The sequence below is a fragment of the Prinia subflava genome, chromosome Z (assembly GCF_021018805.1).
Source record: "Prinia subflava isolate CZ2003 ecotype Zambia chromosome Z, Cam_Psub_1.2, whole genome shotgun sequence".
NCBI lineage: Eukaryota > Metazoa > Chordata > Aves > Passeriformes > Cisticolidae > Prinia > Prinia subflava.
Genome location: NC_086283.1, coordinates 41,347,631 through 41,362,993, shown reverse-complemented (window position 1 = coordinate 41,362,993; position 15,363 = coordinate 41,347,631). Strand labels below are relative to the sequence as shown.

Genomic DNA, 15,363 nt, shown 5'->3' with positions numbered 1-15,363 from the left:
TGTATGCTTTCTCCCTACAATATTTTGAGTTATTTGTGATGCTGATAGTGACATGGGGAGGACTTGGGTGTTTTTTCCTAAACAGATCTTTTCTTTTTCCCCTCAGATAATGTAATAGCAGAAAATATAATTAACTGTTCAGAACCTGTGCTTTCTTAAAAAAACCCCAGCTAATCACCCATCTTGTATCTGCTGAATGCTTTTAGTGAAAAGTGTTAAATTACTGGATGCCCAACTGTGGGGAGTTGATACACTGACAAGAAAACTAATCTTACTCCAAAGAGCATAGTGAATTTCCATAATTGCCAACTATGAGGCACACATGCTAACACAGCACAGCTGGAAGTGATATTTAGTCTAAGAGTAAACTGAATTTTCTGATGTTAGAACAGTTGTCACTGTCATCAACTGTCACTATAATTTACATGTATTTTCCTTTTTTTTCCTAGTCAGAAGGGGATTAATTTGGTTTGTTTGATGATTAGAGATAAACAAACAATACATTCACAGGTGTTGTTTTTAAAGAATAAAGACACATAAATACAAAGTAATAGTACGGAACAAAGAAGAGCAGTCATGAAAAATGTTGCAAGTTACGTTGAAAGTGGATTTTTAAAGGTAACATTTTCAGTGATTCTGCTGCAAAAAGCTAGGAATCTTAATTTTCTAATGTGAATCCATCAAGGACAATAGAAATATGTGCTGCAAATTTCTCCTTTTTCCTGTAATAGAAAGCTATCTTTCCACAAAGAGGCTTAGAATTCAATTATCAATAAATTATCTATTTTTCTATCTCTGAAGCATAGTTGGAGGCAATGGAACCAGCAGGCCTGATTTTTTTTTACTTAAAATGATAGGGTTCATCAGCTTTGCAGGATCCAGCCATACTTTGATTTTCAGAGATCAGTTTCTCAAAGCATGAGAACCAGGCCTTCTTCGCACTACAAAGTGTTGGTGGTAGCTCCTCTCAGAATAACCACTGCCGTGCTAAAAGAGAACCAGGAAAGGTAATTTTTAAAAGAATATTTAGAATTAAAAGCAGTTGTCAGTGACTGAAAAATGACAATTTTCAGTCATTTTATATTAAAAGAAAGATGTTTTAATACATTAAGAAGGAAAGAAATTCTTAACTTGCATGACAGACTGGTTTGGTTTGTGTATAATAGTAGAATTTAAAGTTAGCTTATGTTATTCCTAAGTCTTGACTTTAATATAATTTGTTCCTTCTTTGAAATACTGGAGACTGTGAAATCTGTAGAATGTTTTATTAGTAGCTGTGGTTTTGTTTTGCCTGAAGTTTGCCAATGTAACACTTTTCCCTTTACAGGAAATTTGGGCCATAATTATCTGAAACACTAATTTCTCTGTACATTAAGTTGAAGGTTTGCTTTCCTTTTCTTAGGGAGATATACATCTGAGAGCGATGTATGGAGCTTTGGAATCCTTTTATGGGAGACCTTCAGTTTAGGAGTATGCCCATACCCTGGAATGACCAACCAACAAGCACGAGAGCAAGTTGAGAAAGGTAATTATTCATAGGAAGCGAAAGAAATGCTGGATAAATTGTAAGGATACAGTATAAAATAGCCAAGTAATAACATACAAGTTTTGTAGCAAAACCTTCAGCAAAACAAGTATGAGTTTTTCTAAATTGCTGAATTTAGCTCCCTGGGAGGAGTAGGGTGGTACATGAAGGCCTTTTGAAACAAAAAGTAATACACTGACCCGTAACTTAAAGGTTGGAAGACTTACAGCATGCTGACTTTCATTCTTGCAGAACTAACAGGTGAGATGGAAAGGAGGGATTTACTGCTGTGCAAAGCAGAAGCTTGAACAGAATGAATTATTTAAGATTATGCTAATGCAGGTATAAATATTCTAAACTTCCAGAAAAAAATCTGTATAATTCCTTCTTCTTTATTAAATCATTTCACAGAAAGATTTAGCAATTGTGGTGAAGAATGATAAGGTAGAGCATTGCAAGATGCATTTCTCTTTCACAAAATAATCAAAAGGCTTTTACTTAAAATAGCAAATAACTGTGAGCAGGATTTCAGGACTTTGATTTATTTTCATTGCCTTTAGTGGCATTTCAGAGCTGTTTCTTCTGTACATAGTACTACTGTATAATTTATAAATAGGTTCTAAGCTAGTAAAACTTCCAAATTACTTAAAACAAAACAAATATCGAACAAAAAAACCTCTGGTTTGCTGATCTGCACATATTGTCAGCATTTGTTATAGTTTTATATTCACTGTAGGTGATATTAAAGTTTCTCCTTAAAGGCCAAACCAAATCCTAGAGCCCAAGCCATCCTTGTTGGACCTTACATGCATTCATCCAGTACCTAGAGCAGATGCATGCAGTATAAAAAAAGCAAATATATTTCTCAGATTTACCTGTCTTTAGAGATCAGTGTCATTGCACTATTCTTTAGGAAGAGAAATAACCACCTGTGTAGTCAATTTGGAGTCACAGAGCTGCTTTTAGCTCTGTAGAGTCCAATGCACATTACTGTGCACTTCCTGTCACTTGCCCAGAGCTACATGCGGTAAACAATACATGGACTCACAGTTTCAAAGAATGGCTAAGGTGGGCAGGGACCTCTGAATGTCATCTAATCCAACCACCCAGCTCAAGCAGGATCACATCCAGATGGCTCTGTGAATGAAGATGCACCACCTCTCTGGGCAATCTGTGCTCAAGTCACCCTCATGGAAAAAAGTGTTTCCTGATGCTCAGGAGGAATTTCCCGTGTTACAGTGTGTGCTCATCTCCTCTGTGTCCTGTCATGGGGCATGGAAGGATCCTGGACCCGTCCTCTTTGCATGCTCCCTGCAGGTGTTTGTATATATTGCTGAAATCCCCTGAGCTTACTCCTCTCCAGGATGAGCTACTCCAGCTCACTCAGCATTTCCTCATAGCAGACAGGGATGCTTCAATGCCTGCATCATCTTGCTGATCCTTCATGAGACTCTCTCCATTGTGCCCGTGTCTGTCTTGTACTGGGGAGCCCAGGAACTGGACCCAGCATTCCAGATGTGGCCTCAGCCAGTACTGAACAGAGAGGAAAGATGATCCCCTCAACCTGCTGCAACAGGTTGCTGCTCTTGTGCAGCTCAGTGTGCCGTGAGCATTCTGTGCTGGAAGAGCTCATGCTGGTGCATATTCAACCCTTGGTGTCCAGCAGGAGCCCCAGGGCCTTTCCTCACAAACTGCTTCCCAGCTGGGCATTTCCAGCCCGTGCTGGTGACTGGGGTTGTTCCTCCCCAGCTGCAGGACTTGGTTCTTCCCATGCTGAACTGCTTGAGGTTCCTGTGAGCTCCTTTCTCCAGCCTGTCCGGGTCCCTCTGGATGGCACCACGACCCTCTGGTCTATCGGCCCCCCACTCACAGCTTGGTGCCACCAGCAAGGGCGCACCATCGCCGTGTCGCCATCGCCAAGGGTGCACCTGCCCCTCATCCACAGCCTTAGGGAAGGTGTGACACAGGATTTGGACACAGTACTGACCTTGGAGGTCCACTTTGTACCACTCATCACTCATCATCTCCCTTCAGGGCTCAGTGTTCAGCCTCAGTTTTCAATCCACCTCCCTGTCTGGTCATCTAGCCCATAAATTCAAAGGTGTCTTTGTGAGGATTTTATAGTGAAATCCTCTCACATACCAGGCCACTCATCTCATTGAAGAAGTTTCTCACACTGGTTAAGCATGACTTGCTCTTAGTGAATCCATGCTGACTTTCTGCATGCTTACTCCTGATGATTTTCTTGTACTTCGGGTGCATGGAAATTGTTTCCAGCATTAGGTGGTCCATCAGTTTCTGCAGCCAAGGTGATGCTGACCAGCCTGCAGTTCCCTGAGTGCTCTCACTTGAAGATAGGTGTGATACTTGCTTTACTCCTGTCTTCAGGTACTCCTCGCAGTAGTCAAAGTGATGTATGAAAGATTATTGGAAATGGTGTAGCAGTGACATCAGGCCATTCTTTCAGCACTCACGGAAGCATCAGAGCCCCTTTACCTTAACTAGGTCCAGTGTGCTTAAGTATTCTCTGGCCACGTCCTCTTCCACCAGGGGTACATTGTCCATATTCCAGCCTTTCCCACTGATGCTGGAGCTTGAGATTGCTGAAGGCTGGTCTTGCTAGTAGAGGTTGAGATGAAAAAAGTTCGGTACCTCAGCCTTGTCCCTGTCCTGTGTTGCTGAGTTGCTCAGTGTCTCATTCAGCACTGGACACATATTTTTTCAAGCCTTCCTTTTGTCCTGTGCATAGTTAGAGAAGTCCTGCTTGTTGTCTTTGACAGCCCTGGCCAGATTCAATCCCTTCTGGGATTTCTTAACTTTTTCCCTTCCTTTTTCTTTCTTAACTTCATCCCTGGAGGCTCAGAGAGTGTTTTGGTATTCCTCCCATTACCTGACTTAGTGCATGACTTTGTCCAGGAGCTCCTTGTTCATACATACAATCCTCCTGGCTTTGTTGTTTTGGGTTTTTTTCCCCAACTTCCCTCTCACTGGGAAATGGTCTTCACTGCTGTGAGTACACTTCTGTGGTCCAGGATATTGATGATATGCCCGAATAGCCACTTACCTGTGACTTTTGAATGATTAGCTGCTAATTTACTTAACTGATTGTCCATTCTCCCGTTCATTGCCAAGTCAGAGAACTCCTTCAGCTGGTGGTAGCAGAGATGTGTGGAGGCCACTGCCTATCTAAGCAAACCAGAAGAGAAAGAGAGTTGAAATAAGATGGAAAGATACAAAAGTTAAGAAAACAGAGGGAGGGAAAATTAATTACTAAAGTGCAAATGGGGAGAGATTTCCTTTAGGAGCCAAAAAAAAGGGAAGGAATGTGAGAATAAAAGTTGATACATCTTCAAAAAGACCAAAGAAATACAACTGAAAACCAGAGGGTAGCTACTTCCTAAGACACAGGAAAGAAATCTGTGCACGTTGCTGCTATTAGAGATGAGCAGCAAACTTACGGTTTAGCATGCCCAACTTAAATGTCACCGGTACCCAACCTTTAATTAGTTTCATAATTATCTCTCATAGGTTATATATTGAAGATGTTCCTCATATTGCCTTGAAGGTTATTTTAAATGCAATGGTATTGAACTTCGATCTTTTTAGATTTGTCTAATATGTCTCATGCATATTTGTCAATATGCATCAGTTTTCAGTACTAAAAGTTTTCCCCACCTTTTCTGTGTACCAGGCTACCGAATGTCTGCACCACAAAAATGTCCAGAAGAAATATATAAAATAATGCAGAGATGCTGGGACTACAAGCCAGAAAACCGGCCAAAATTCAGTGAGATTCAGAAAGAGCTGTCTTCAATCAAAAAGAAAGTGACATAGTGATGAAGAAGTGCCAAACTCAATGTCTGGGACTTTATTTTCCAGTGAAGTAATTGTTTCCCTCAAACACTATGCATTTATACAGCATTATTTTCAATATTCTTCTAGGATTACTTTGAAATTAACTGGTGTAGCATCTTGAATGGTGTCTACACCTGTATTAAAGATACATACTGCGAAATGCTCTATATCCAGTCACAGTAGTACTGTAATTTAGGTTACATGTACATAGGAAAGCACATACTATAAATTTAAGGGACTGTGGCTTCTATCTGTTTTACAACAAGTAACTGCTCGTGACATTTTTCAGAGGTATTCTACTTTAAGCTGTGCTCTCACTCTGCTATCCCTGTCCTTTATGTCAGCATATTAATGTGAGGATTGTCATACATGTTGGCCTTAAAACTGAAGACAGTTTTGACAAGTATTTCAACTAGAAGTTGGGGTTTTTTTTAATTCTTTCTGCATCTGATATATTTAGGTGATGCTTTGTTTTAAACATGAAACTGAGTTAGATTCTGGATGCAAACATGCTTACTGAATGGAAAAATCGAGATTTTTTTTTGGTAGTTGATTTACTTGTGCATTTATTACCATACAAGAGAAATACTTCTGACTTTCTATGGGATCTACTTAAATCACACCTTTTTTTTTTCTTTTAATGCCATCAGAATTCAGTAAATATGTTTCTTTGATGGTTACCTGTGTTTATTGTAGAAAAAAAAGACCAATATTAAGTCTTGAGTGCACATGCTAAGAAATACTGCAAACTACCTGCCTTCCAAAAATATGTGAAAGTAGTAGGCCAAGAAAAAGAGGTTTATTAATGATAGCAGCAGATAACAAATATCATTGACCTTAGAGTAGCTAAAGAATATGTTGCTAGATTTGCTTCTGACCCTGATTTTTTCCTTTATATTGATAAAAATTCTCAGAATGCAGCTGAAGCATGCAAAAGTTAATTTTGAACAAAAAACGATTTAATGCATAGTGTCCAAAGGAAAATACTATTTCTGTATGGCATGAGGCATTTGTTGAAACCACCAAAAGGAAAGAAGTATGTTTAAAGCCTCTGACAGGGAACAGCAGAGTAGAAATACTAATCTATTTTTCTTACATTATTGCAATCAAATATCAAAAGACTGGGGATAAACAAGGTTTAATTGCACCAAGAATATAAACCTTGTATTGTATATATATATATATACATATAAATATATATTAAAAAAAAAGTCAGAAAGAATAAAAACTTACTAGATAGGGAAGGGAGGAAGTGCACAATTTGCTTAGACTCTGGGCCCTCTTTGCAGCTGGAATTGTTTTCTAGGTCTCTGAATAGAAATAGGAACAAGTTACCGTATCCCTGTCTGAGCTCCAGCATTAAGGTGCTTAAAATATTTCTAGGAATTTACTAAAATGTTCAGATCAAGGGATACCAGTTGCTGCTAATGCAAGTAAGAAACAGGGATTGTAAGTAACACAGCATCTGGAATGTTAATAAGCCTTAGTGTTACAGTGGGATTGAGATGTAGTGAAGTCAGTGGCTACATTACATTTTTACTTCTGTTAGGGTACTATTTACAGTAGTGCTGAGTGGTGGTTTAAGGCTGTGTGTGACCAAAATATGTGTATCTAGAAGAGTTTGTCTGTTACATAGGAATTAGTGTCCAGCTACAACAGTGAATGGTTGTGTGGGAGCACGTTGCCCGCATTTGAGGTAGTACTGTCAATATCCAGCTGTAAGGAATGGTAAGTGCTTCTTGCATTTTGTTAAGTGATTTTTTTTCTTGGAGGTAAGGAAGCATATATATACACATACCCATGAAAGTGTAGTGCTTGGAAAACTTGGTGGCATAAATTAAAACTTCATAGTATGTGTACTGGATATATTTACTTAGTTCTGTACTTCAAGTAGCTCAGAGAGATTTTTCAAGAGCAATAGGAAACATTCTTGTTAGTTTGTATGCTTCTAAGTAGTACACAGAGTCTGTGCCTTAATTTGCTAGCATGCTAATTCAAGTGCAAGTGACTAAGATTCAAGAAATATTTCACAATCATTTGGGAAAATCTGAGATTCATCCAACTGCATTTGCTTACATAGGCATCCCTGAAGTCTGCAAGAAAGGATAACCGTGTCAGCATTCATAGCTTTTCTGGGGAGTCAATATTAATTTGTTAGAGAGGTGGACTGTTTCTTTGCCATATGCCCTCTTGACAGCAAGAAATACTGCTTTATTCAGATAAAATACTGTTTTATTTGTCATAAATTAACCAGTCACCATCCTGACTCCCACAGAAAGATAAAAACAGTACTAACATTTTATTCTGAAATAGTTAACCTCCGTACATATATATCACACTTCTGTTTAAATTTAAAGTCTTTTTAAAACAGGGGATTTCTATAGAATTAGGAAAATCTGTTCCTGTTACTGAAGCAGGCACCAGTTCAGTTCAAAACTAGTAATACTTTGGCAGAATACCAGAATGGCTTTATAGGTATAGAATAAATTTCAACATAGGTACATGTCTTTCTAGTTACTTAAATCGAAATATCAAATATTTCTGTATCATTAATTTAACGGTTTGTGGCAGAATTTGTTTGTCATGTCTGACTTGCAATTGTTGAAACTATTAAATTTAGGAAGGAACCCATACCTATAAACACTGTAGGCTTCTCACAGAAGCATTCACAACCAAGCCTGCCATGCCATAAAATTTAAAAGACAGACATGGCACTAAAGAAGCAAAGCTGCAGTATCTTCTCTCCATGGCCTTTTGATGACTTAATCTTGTCAGGTTAATCTTACCAGGTTAGCCAGATCCTGGTTTTTTTGCTCATGTACTGTGTTTATCATAGAGAGCTTAACATAGAAGTTAAGCTTTGGTCTCTTTTGCAAGCATGGATTTCAGGTTAGGTTGTTACACTGGCACTGTCACAACCAGAGGAACCCTGAGGGAATTCTGAATTATTTTACTCTGTTAAATGTAGGAAACTCTGAATACTGTTATGCTCAGCTTGTAATGTGAGAGGGAATTCGACAGGTTATCCTTACTTTGATGTTATCTTTAGGAATTACATTCATTATTTTAAGAAAATAGCTTTGATGGCAAAAAGTGCATCCTGAGTTTGTTTTTAGTAGAAAATAAGCACATATTAGCTTCCAAGTCCAGTCATCAGTGAAATGATAAAGTTTTCTAAGCTCCTTTATTTTATGAAAAGTAAAATACTGAAAAGTATCTTGTCTGGAGACAAACCTTGCTTCAGGAGAATGATGTTGTAGAGTTAGCATCCCACAAAGGCATTATCTTTGAAAGGTGCATTTTCATTAGTTTCTGTGAAAACCAGTGAACTAGCTTTTCATTTATCAACTACAGTTATATTGCATTTCTTCTTAACAAAAACATGCCTTTTTGCAGAGTTGCCCAGAACTATTTTAGAAATTATTATTGGGAAGTGCATCACCAGAAGGCCATCAGTGAAAACTGCAGCTGGTAAAGCCCATTCTTACTGACAGGAAGGAGAAAATTGGTTAAGGAAATATTAGGTTATTCATACTTAAGTATTTTTTCATTCATGTCTTTGACCACCTGTTACGCATAGTTAAATCCTACAAGCACAACCTTAAAACTGAATATGAAGTTACCCGTTTGTTACCCATACCTCTTTATAGCTGTTTTGTTACCCTTTTTGCACCCATTGTAAAGGTAATAAAGAAAACAAAAAAGAAGGAAAAACCCCCACATTTTTCTGATGTTACAGTGTAACCAAGTCTCAGAAGCATTTACAAATGTCTCCCCTCCAGTTTTCCCAGATGTGCTGCTGCACAAATATTAGCAGTGACTAAATACTTGCCCCGTTTCCAGTATTCCTGCTGCCATATCCTCTAAATGTCAGTGCTACTCAGACCTGAGGGAGTGCAATATTTGAAGACCTAACCTAAGCTAGTGTGTAAATAGTGTCATCAAACATGGTATTCAGCAGTTCTGAAAATAATTGATTGTCACAAATAGTAACTCACTGTGAAGATCAAATAAAGAGAAAGAAGCTGAGAGAGTCCACTTTCTGTAACAGCTGTCCTGTTTGTAGGCACTAGGAATATTTCTTTGTGCCAGTGCACTTGGATTTGTAACATTTTTATGGCTAAGCATTAAAGGAAAAGTTACCAATTTTTTTTCCCCTAAAGCACCAAAGGACTTCAGATATTGTTGGAAGCTTTCTTCCTAGGCAAGTCAGGGAAGAATAGCCCTGCTACCAATGAAGTTATGTATTTTTTTTCCTTCTTCGAATGGTTTTCATGGAGTCCTTCACTTCCAGTAATAAATAACCTCAGTTAGAAATTAGAACATGGCAAGTACAAGGCAAGTCCTGTATTCCTGAAGTTCTAAACAACCATGAGTTTTTAAGAGATCTGGTCAATTTGAAATATCAGCTCTGTTAAAAATGTTTTCTTCCAGTTTCTTTCTGCAGATTTACTGAAAACCAAAACAAACAGAAGAGCAGTCCTTAATCTTCAGCAGCAACTTACTTGGAAAGTGAATCAACCACTTCCAAGAGTAACTATTCCCTGGGGTAGCTTCCCATTATAAACAAATAAAGTTTAAAAGTGGAAAGCTCCAACTTGAAATGGAAGAATCATTTAACTTGTCACATTATTAACAGTCAAGTATTACTAACATTTCTTTCCTCAAAGTCGTACTGAATTGTGATTTCCAGCTCCTACATGCATTGCAGAATTGCCTATTAGTGTTATTAATACCTAACTTTAGTTTGCTGAGACCTGCAATTTCAAATAAGGGAAGATTCTCTCATCAAAAATTCCAGCAAGATCTGCCTGGTAGCTCCAACATTTTTACTTATTTTCATAATCAGTTACCAGAGTCATTGTGTTCATTATAATAAGTACCACACAGAATAGGAGCTGGAAACCTGTCTTTAAGCTTTCACAGTTTCAGCCCTGGAATCCAACTTTATTTTGCTTCTCTGTCAAATATGCAAAAGAAATTTCCGTATTTGAGCCTTACTAGTACTCTATAAAGCAGAAAGGTTAAAAGATGTATTTACTGTTCTCTCCCAGGGAATGCTACCTCTACCAATAACCCTAAGTTACCATTCTGTCCTCTTCTCTTTGATATAAAATATCAGCTGGAATATATGTGCAGGTATAGAACTTGGGTGTTAACTCAGTTCTTTCATTTTCAGGTACTTATATATTATTGTCTGTTTCAGAGCACCATTTTCTCAGGCATCATCTAGACAGGAATTAAATTAGAATTTTCAGAGGGTTTATATGGGAGTGAGGGGTATGAGATAAAAGACTAATTAGGTCACTAGCTACAAACGTTGTTTTGCTGGTGTTTAAGATTGTAGCTGTGGGAGGGTAGTGTATTTAGAGATCTCAGATCCATATGCCTTTTCCAAACAAACAACTGTTAGGTATGCTTACAAAAAAATGAATAAATAAAACCTTAAAATCTAGTTGACCAAGCTCATAAATTGAAAACATAGAGGAGCAATGAACCAGATTCTTTCTTCCTCTGTCTCCAGAGTGGAAAACCTTGTTAAATACAAACTGAGTTAATTGATTTATTGTTTATAGATAAATACAGCCTCTGAACCAGTATGGTAACCTGGGATTCACACAAAGCACAGAACACTTGGAAAAAATCCTTAATTGCTCTGTTTGGAACTGTCATCTAGTTTTAGAAACACAAATGTTTATAGATAAGTACTTATGTTTTGTGAATACAGTAAGTGAGCCAGCCATCTGAACTCTTCATCAATATAAGGCAATTAGGCTTTTTAAAAGAAAAATCAGATCAGTGATTCCCTCTGCATTAAAGATGTTGAAAGTATGAGCCAGAACTTTCTACTACTAAAAAAAAATGCAGTGTATTTTTTTCAGTCAGCTCAATCTTTCTCAGCATATGAAGAATTCCATCATTGTCACATGCAAGCAATAATGCAAAAATCTTGGATTACTGGTATATAAACAAGTGACTCTGAGCTGTTTCTTAATTCTCTAAGAATCTCTCTGCTCTTTATAGAGGGCTGCAGTAACCTTACACTTCCAGCTGAGCTCTGCTGCACTGTACTTCCAGCTGTACTGTACTCCCAGCTGAGCTCTGCTCTACTGTACTGAGTATCTGCACTGTTGCATCTCCCAGATATTTCCTAAATCTGAAGGCCTCATGTACCACAGATGGCGCCCTTTCACTTACCAAAAGAACTTATTCTGGTTGCAGAGACGTCCAAACACACTCCTGCTTTTGTTTAATTCAGAAGTAGTGTGGTGATGTTATACTTTGATGCCTAGGGTAATGTGTTTGTATGAAAATAGAAGCAGCCATGAATCAAGGTGAAGCACATTCAAATCGCATTTTAAGTGAAATTGCAGACCCTAGCTATATCACAAATTGTGCACATCATAAAATATATCAGAGGAACAACATTCTTGACTCTCTGGTTTACAATACAGAACATCTTGCTCCACACAGGAAGAATTACAAAGCTAAACACGCTCCTTGACATTTTGCTGTCAGGCCAAATTGGAATAGCATCTTCAAAATCAACTGCAATGACTTAATTCCACCTAAACCTTGTTGTGAACTTCCTCCTTCTTCACAAACCTTTTCAGATAGCGTTAATTTTCATCATTTTGCTTTCAGAAATTTGAATTTACTATGTCGTACAACATTTACTTATAGTGATAATTATACCTACCCCCTGTCCCCTCCCCACTATGAAGTGCTGAGAACTGCAATTCCAGAAGATACGGATTATTGTTATGTACAGGGAACTGAGCTTGCACTGGGTCTCTTGAAATGTCTGTTTACATGTCTGTTTCCAGGGTTAATTGTACCATTACCTGTAAATCACAAGTTAATTTGTTTTTCCACCAAGCTTCCCACTTAATTTTCACTAAAATGCTTAAAAACATGTAATAGGAAAAAGAAAAACATTATATAGGTTCACCACACAGGACACAAAAGGCAGGCTACACTCCTCCTACAGAGGAGTGAAAGCCTACATTAAACACCTGCCTTGTTCCTTCTGTTAAAGGACTTTCTGGGATGAAACTGGGGCTGGGGTTGTTAGAATGGCTGATTTCAAAATTGCACGTGTTGCTTTTCCTTTGTGTAACTGTTGGCAGCTGGAGACAGAGCAAGGGTGTTGGGGAAGGAGGGAAATTTGCATCACTGACGTGCTGTCACAAGCCAGACTTTTGTCACCAGTAGCCTTGAGTGGGCACAGATGCCATTTGTAGATATCTTTAGGTATCTATTCAATTCTCAATTTTGTGCCAAAATATGCACCAGCAAGTCTAATATCAGGTAAAGCATCTTTAATGCTCTTTGTTGTTTAAAAATAATGTATTTGTGAAACAGTTCAGTAATACGTAACACTGGAAATGGGTGCTCCTTCCCTAAAGTACATGTAAAATAAAAATAAAAGAAAAAAGAAACAACATTTGTGAGTTTGTCTGGCTTTTAATCAAGTCTGAAAATGATAACTATGTTATACAGTCGCCATTTGTCGGTCCTTTATAATTTTAAATGGATCTGCATTTTAACTTTATTTATTTGCCAATTTTTTGTACACTTTAGAACTCAAGCTAACTTTATTCTCCTAGGCTGTTCTATAACAGATTTTCTGTATTTTTGTGAACCGCAGACATTTTTTGAATAGTCCTTTCTTCTCTCCTTTGGACCAGTTACCACTAATGAGTCTGCAGTCCCCTTTTTACTGTACTCTTCAATAAATGTAAAATATTTGTATCAAGCTGTCTCATTTTATTTGATATTTACAAGTTGTGTTTCTTCATTTGTTTCTGTAATCAAGTGGAAGACCAACTCTCATAACATTGCTTTTGGGAATAGACACAATTCAAAATACTCTGTTTCACACAGGATGGGGAGACTCACTTTGATTTTTTTTTTTTTTTTTTTTTTTTTTTTTTTTTTTTTTTTTTTTTTAAATTTCTGGAGATAATCTCTGTATAATGTTCACTCACAGTTTTGCATTACTTTTGTTTACCTTTTGCAAATCAGAAGATACTGAAGCAAGGAGTAACCTAAAGGACAGAAGGAAAAGGGCTTCTTTCCCCATTGAAATGGGCCGAGAATGTTGTTATGAGAACATTATTATGCCTTAAAAAATATAAACTAATGTTTTGAGATCTTGTGGGTAACAGTATGAATACTCCTATTTGAAGAACATCTTCCACTCCCTAATGCTCCCTATAGATGCACCTTGTTTGAAGACCCAAAACCAGGTAGAAAGATGGGATTTTGGGTACGTGCACGTTACACGGTGTTGTTCAGCACTCTGCACACTGACACAGCACTGATCTGCAAGGCTTAGTGCCTGACTGAAGAAGGATTGTACAGCACGTAAGACAATTTACAGCTCTGGTTCCTAGGTGGGACTGAGGTATCTGGGGGTTGTGTTGGTTTTTTTTCTGATAGCACACAGTTGTTCCCTTTTACAAACTCTTCAAGACATTTTTCCCCACCATCTCCCAATAACCATGAACGGATGAGGTTTGAGCCCAAAGCTTGTCCCCTGAATTTCCCCAGTGTGTGTCAGAACAGAAGACAGCACAGTGTGGGATTGCACACAGGTCTGGTACAATTCTGCGGAGACTAATTTATTAGCAGGATAATTTTAGAAAAGGTTACTGCAGCTGAATCTGTTCCTCTCAGTGATGCCTGGCCTCCAAATGATAGAGGTATGTTGTTTGAAAGCGTGCGACTGCCAAAAGCTGAACAGCACAGGGTCACCGGATTTCCTCATTTGCAGTGTCACAGCAGTGAAATAGGAATGAGGCATAAGAAAGGAGCCTTGAAGGAGATCAGGGCCTTTGAACAGTCCTACATTTTCTACAGTTTTGAAGTACAGTTAAAAGACTTGCTGTTGAAAAGATTTAGTTAATTAAGACTTCTCACAAGATCCCAAAGGATACTGGTGCACGAGGACCACTTTAAATGGCAGATCACAGCATTTCCATATTCTTGGGATGCCCAATTTAGCCATGCAGGCACATCTAACAAACCTCATGGCCTGCAATAAGAAAATTATCCAAGGTGCCCCCCCAATTCCCAGGTGACCATAACACCTCATTTTGTATTTCAGATAAAGTTCTTCACTTGAGGCTTTTTATGCCTTGCTGACTTGTGTGCTCAACCTTGCAAGTACTGTACAGCTGGCAAAACTCCAAACAGAAGACATTTGGGCACAGAAGTTTTGATCCTGGATGGCAGTGTGCTTTTTTGGGGTTCTTTGTCTAGACAGCCAGCATTTGCATGTCAAAGCTGGATCAGTTCTTTTCCTCCATTTTAGATCCAAATACTGTGCATGCAAAGATGTTTTGATACTTGGGTACAAATCCTCTCTTGATGTTTGGCAGAAATGCCATTTTTGTTAAATGACATAGAGATTAATCTTGCTCAGAGACACAGAAGAGGCTCACAATTTGAGACTCCAAGCAGAATGTGCCTGCCTTCTGCCTGATGGTCTGGGGAATTTGTGGAAAAGCAGGAAGGGAGAGAGTTGTTTTGGGGAGTGGGTTTTTTTTCAGCATATTTGATTTAGAGGCACACTGAATCTGTTGACTTCCATAGATGTTCTGGATCCCTAAGTTTCCACCAGGTCCTCACTCTGGAAGCTTAACCTAACCAAGCACCATAGAAGGATCGAAAGCCGAGTATTGCCATCGTTAAGATTTTTGGTAGATCTACCCCCTAAAAATAGGTCTGGGGAAATCTGCAATAAGGTGCACTTGCTCAGTGTGGAGCACAAGGGCTATTACAAATCACTGGGTATGAACTTCCACTGGCGCCAGAATTTTCTGATAAGCCTCTGATATGAAACAGTTGGAAGGATTGTCTCCATCACACTCTGCAGCTACTGTTCAGTCCTCCTTGAACTCATGTTCCAGCCATAAAAAAATGCAAAAATGCAGTAACCCCACTGATAGAGTCTGGATTACAGCTGTACACTCTAC

The 15,363-nt window shown here is 38.4% G+C and overlaps 1 protein-coding gene across 2 annotated transcripts in view; it reads left to right on the top strand.

The window, feature by feature from the left end:
- FER (FER tyrosine kinase) overlaps window positions 1-13,139 on the top strand; it is a 148,111-nt gene extending 134,972 nt beyond the window's left edge. For both annotated transcript variants that reach the window (XM_063421574.1, XM_063421575.1), the window contains 2 exons: window positions 1,403-1,525; window positions 5,217-13,139. In XM_063421574.1, coding sequence (XP_063277644.1) covers window positions 1,403-1,525; window positions 5,217-5,359 — 266 coding nt within the window. In that variant the 3' untranslated portion in view covers window positions 5,360-13,139. The remainder of the gene's footprint in view (window positions 1-1,402; window positions 1,526-5,216) is intronic.
- The last annotated feature ends 2,224 nt before the right edge of the window (window positions 13,140-15,363 follow it).